Source organism: Odontomachus brunneus, unplaced genomic scaffold (assembly GCF_010583005.1).
Source record: "Odontomachus brunneus isolate Ranch 3 - 2012 unplaced genomic scaffold, Obru_v1 Obru_scaffold_232, whole genome shotgun sequence".
Lineage (NCBI taxonomy): Eukaryota > Metazoa > Arthropoda > Insecta > Hymenoptera > Formicidae > Odontomachus > Odontomachus brunneus.
In genome coordinates this window covers 10,805-15,012 of record NW_022639682.1, presented here as the reverse complement: position 1 = coordinate 15,012, position 4,208 = coordinate 10,805, and the positions used below count along the sequence as shown (strand labels likewise).

Sequence of the window (4,208 nt, the reverse complement as noted above, 5' to 3'; positions counted from 1 at the left end):
AAAAAAAAACAAAGACAAGAAGAAACAAGTAGTGGAAGTGGATTATCAAAAAGAAAAGCTTTTGAATTTTTCAAGAATATGTCATTTTTGGAACCATTTGTGAAGAGAAGAAGGTATAATAAAAATTAAATTGTTAAGAAATTAGAATAATAAAGGTATCTTTTTTGTGTATTCTTAAAATTCTTTGTACGATAAAAGCAATTTTTAGACATTACTTTTTTTCCTTTTAGAACGATGACCAATGTGTTTAGTAACAGCTCATCTTCATTGCCAAAACAGTACACTCTTCAGAAGTATATAAGACATAAATATAATATTCATATAAAATTAAGAACACTTTTATATACAAATCACTAATGAAATCTCTATTGTCTATTCCAGAAACTTTAGTTCTAACAACGAAAAAGAAAATAATTTTTCTTTGGCAAATGCGATTACGTTCATTGAACAGAATTCTTCCAAAAATATAAAATCACCAGAACAAAATCGATATAAAACAAGCAGCGACAATGAAGTCAATGTATCTTCTACGAAAGCAGCTACTGCGATTGGACAATCTTTTACAGATGTCAAAAATTCAGCACATTTAAAGTAAATATTTTCACAAGCATTCGTTCGTTCGTAGGATTTCTTACTTTGAGAATTGAATTAGTTTTCATTGAAAGCTGTATTTTATATCTGTTCAATGTATATGTATATGTATATATTTGTAGATTTTAGATATTCATAGATTTTCTGTATAATAAAAATAATTATTGTTTCAGAGACTCATCTGCACATTTTTATTCCAAAGTATCAAACGACGATGCTTCTTCGATGTCAGCGTTAAGTGCCTGCGATTATGCGCGGAAGAAAGATTTGAATAGTAAATCAAAAGGAAAATCGCAGCCAGATGTTCTACAAAATGCAATTTGCAAAATTACATCTTTACTAGAAAATAAATACTCTTCAAATGTTTCGACTGCCTCGTTATCTCTAAAACCAGAAATAGAGGAAGATGTAGCTTTTTGTCAACTTATACTTTCTTCACTTGTAAAGATGCAGCAATGTGAAAACGTGGAAAAAAAGAAGAAAATATTGCGTATTATATATGATGTATAGAATAATCAAAGTTTTTAAAAGACTGACACAACTTTGAAAAATGCAATTTTCTGGCAATATATTTTTTTATTTAATTTTGTTTTGTTTAGTTTTAATTTAATAATATAAAAATTGAAGCAGTTGAATAGTATTTGTTTTATAATAAAATGTATTAGCATTAATGATTTAAGTTTTGTTTTGTTTAAAGTATAAAATAATATAAAATGTATCAGTATAAATGATATACAATTATATTTTGTTCAGAGTTTAAATATAATAATACAATATATTAGCATAAATATCAAGTTTTGTTTTGTTAAAAATAAAATGTATGTACATTTAATAAGTAAAATATAATGTAATTTGTATTAAAGTATCTTATGGATCATCATGATGCAGCCCTCTTCTAACATATTGATATTGCCATGGAACTTCACCTTGTGGTGTTAAAAAATAATCAGCCAATTTATCTCTTTGTTTATATGCAACTGTAGTTGCATAATGCATTGAAGTAGGAGGTATGTCTCTGAACGCATTTTGTACATGTCTTCGCCACTCTCCAGGAATAATGTTACCCGCTACATCTTCTGAGTCCACAAAGTTAGGAAGACAATATATTCTATTCTCTATTTGCACAACATCTTCCTCAAACTTTATATAGTTATGCAGACATATAGTCGCCATGACAATCGTATCTATATATTTAGGATGTACGTTAATTGGCTTCCGATAAATCCTCCATCGTGAAGTTAAGATGCCGAAAGTGTTTTCTATCGTACGCCTTGCTCTAGACAATCTGCAATTCAACAGAACGTGTAATAAAGCATACATATCTTATATAATAGCACTAATTAATAAAAACGCAAACTGCTAACCTGTAATTAAATATATTTTTTCTTTCATCAAGTAACTTTCCAGAGTAAGGTCGCATCATAATACTACTGGTTGGAAAACCGCTATCTCCGAGAAAAAAACATGGCAAGTTAATGTTGCTTCCAGGAAGCTTTGCAGATCCTTTAGGAAGATTTAATGTTCCTTCTTGCAGTGCCAAATGAATATCAGAAGAGGTAAAAATACCCCCATCGCTACTGCTACCATACGCGCCTATATCGACTAATGTGAATCTATATCTGTGATCACATGCAGCCATTAATACAATACTAAATTTTTTTTTGTAATTAAAGAATAAGCTCCCAGAATGTGGTGGAGCTTGTATTTCCACATGTTTCCCATCAAATGATCCAACACAGTGAGGAAAATTCCAATTTGTTAGAAAACCAGTGCAAATATTTTTCCATTCTTCTTCTGTTGGTAAACAAAGGTAAATCGGTTGCAATACCTTTACTATGACAGAACAAGTTTCATGAATAATTTTTCGTACTGTTGACTCTCCGCATCTAAAAGCTAGTGCAATGGACAATATTTGATCTCCTGTTGCCAAATATCTACAAAAATAATCTTGATATATAAAATACTACTATCAAATATTTACAAATATAATATCATGTTACACATGTATTTTACTATTGTTACAATTAAACAACTGTTGTTTATTTAATAGTATATGACAAATGAATACCTTAGAGTTATGATCAATCGATGTTCTGGACTAAAAGCTCGTTTGCTCAGTTTAGTTAAAAAAGGCTTTGTCATTTGTAATAAATGTTTGAATGTTTCCTTTTTCATTCTTGCATATCGAAAAAATGTTTCCAAATCATTATATTTTAATTCCTGGACAAGATGTTCGTAATCTCCATATATAGGACGTGCAACATTAATGGGTCTCACCCACCATCTCCGATTTAACCATCTCTTTTTTCGATTCTTTTCTTGTAACAACATTAATAAGCACAATTGCAATAAAGACAAAATGAGAAAATCTTCATCCATGTTCACATGTATGATGCTTTATGTCCAATTATGTAAAATTATAATTATAATAAACATCTAAAAATATAAAAATACGAATCAAATGACTATTCGCGTATTATTAACTTATGGTATTATTTTATTTTTACAGTATACACAAAGATTTATTAATAGTCTTTCAATTTTCGTTACATTAGATAATATAAATGACATTTAAATAAAATTATTAATAAAATTATTAATTAAATCAATGTTTTATTTAAAATCCAAACATGCAAAGAACATTACAAAAAACTTACGTGACACAGTAAAATTTTATTTTTTGGTATTAATTGTAGTTGCTATAAACTTTTGTTCTGACTAACCTAGATATAAAATAAGAAAAAAATAATTAATATTATCATTCAATAATATTATTTATATTATTATCTTTTAATTTGATTTAATTTACCGTTTATCAATGTATATTTGCGATAGCATTCGATGTCCAAAAAACTTTAAGGTTAGAATGTTAAGAGCCAATGCACAAGTTTGTGCGTTGATGAACGTTACGTTATGCTCTATGCATTATGCCTTATGCGTTATGTAAAAGTCTGTGCTCTGGCCTTAACGCGGTGCTGTCGAACTGATGCACGATATCTGCAAGACGTGAGATATCGCGAAGGGAAGCGTTCACCGCGGTGGAGGCTTCGAGGTAATCCGGAATGGACGCGCGAACCTTTCTCGTAAACGCCGATCGTTTCGAGAAGGTAGAGGATCCGTGGAGTTATCTAACTATCTTGTATTACAATGCCAACATGTCCTTAGACACTCTAAAGGCAATAAGCCCAACGTGCAAGTGCACTCAAAAAGGCCGTGGTGAGTTTCACAAAAGAGTACCTCGCTGAGGCAGTGACCGTGTTGCGCACCGGCAATCAAAGGCCTAGAGCCGTCGCTCGCAGCGTCTTATATAGGCGCTGCACCGCAATTTAACAGCAAGTGACGGCCCTGGCTCGGCTCGCCGCCGCATAGCGGCGACGGCGCGAAGCAGCGGCGAGCGGTATCCGCCCGCGAGCGGAACGCACCTAGCGCATGGCCGTCCACCGTACTCTGTCCGTGCGGATGACAGCGTCCGTACGGAACAATCTATTTTTATTTACGTTTTATAGTTACATTAGACAGATAACTCATCGCTTATAATAAGCGTTTATTTATATATATATATATATATATATATATATATATATATATATATATATATATATATATATATATATATA

The 4,208-nt window shown here is 31.4% G+C and overlaps 2 protein-coding genes across 2 annotated transcripts; one reads left to right on the top strand and one right to left on the bottom strand.

Annotated features, from left to right (window-relative positions):
* The first annotated feature begins 7 nt into the window (after nt 1-7).
* LOC116852517 lies at nt 8-1,234 on the top strand. The gene is made up of 3 exons (XM_032832971.1): nt 8-293; nt 382-591; nt 765-1,234. The coding sequence occupies exons 1-3, from the start codon at nt 235-237 to the stop codon at nt 1,099-1,101; spliced, it is 606 nt and encodes a 201-aa protein (XP_032688862.1). The 5' UTR covers nt 8-234; the 3' UTR covers nt 1,102-1,234.
* An 81-nt stretch (nt 1,235-1,315) lies between these two features.
* LOC116852518 (protein ALP1-like) lies at nt 1,316-3,568 on the bottom strand. Its single transcript, XM_032832972.1, has 5 exons — nt 3,401-3,568; nt 3,249-3,314; nt 2,660-3,027; nt 1,956-2,525; nt 1,316-1,876 (listed from the first exon to the last, which is right to left on the bottom strand). Exons 3-5 carry the CDS (start codon nt 2,968-2,970, stop codon nt 1,459-1,461), a joined length of 1,299 nt encoding a protein of 432 aa, XP_032688863.1. The 5' UTR covers nt 2,971-3,027; nt 3,249-3,314; nt 3,401-3,568; the 3' UTR covers nt 1,316-1,458.
* Between the last annotated feature and the right edge of the window lie 640 nt (nt 3,569-4,208).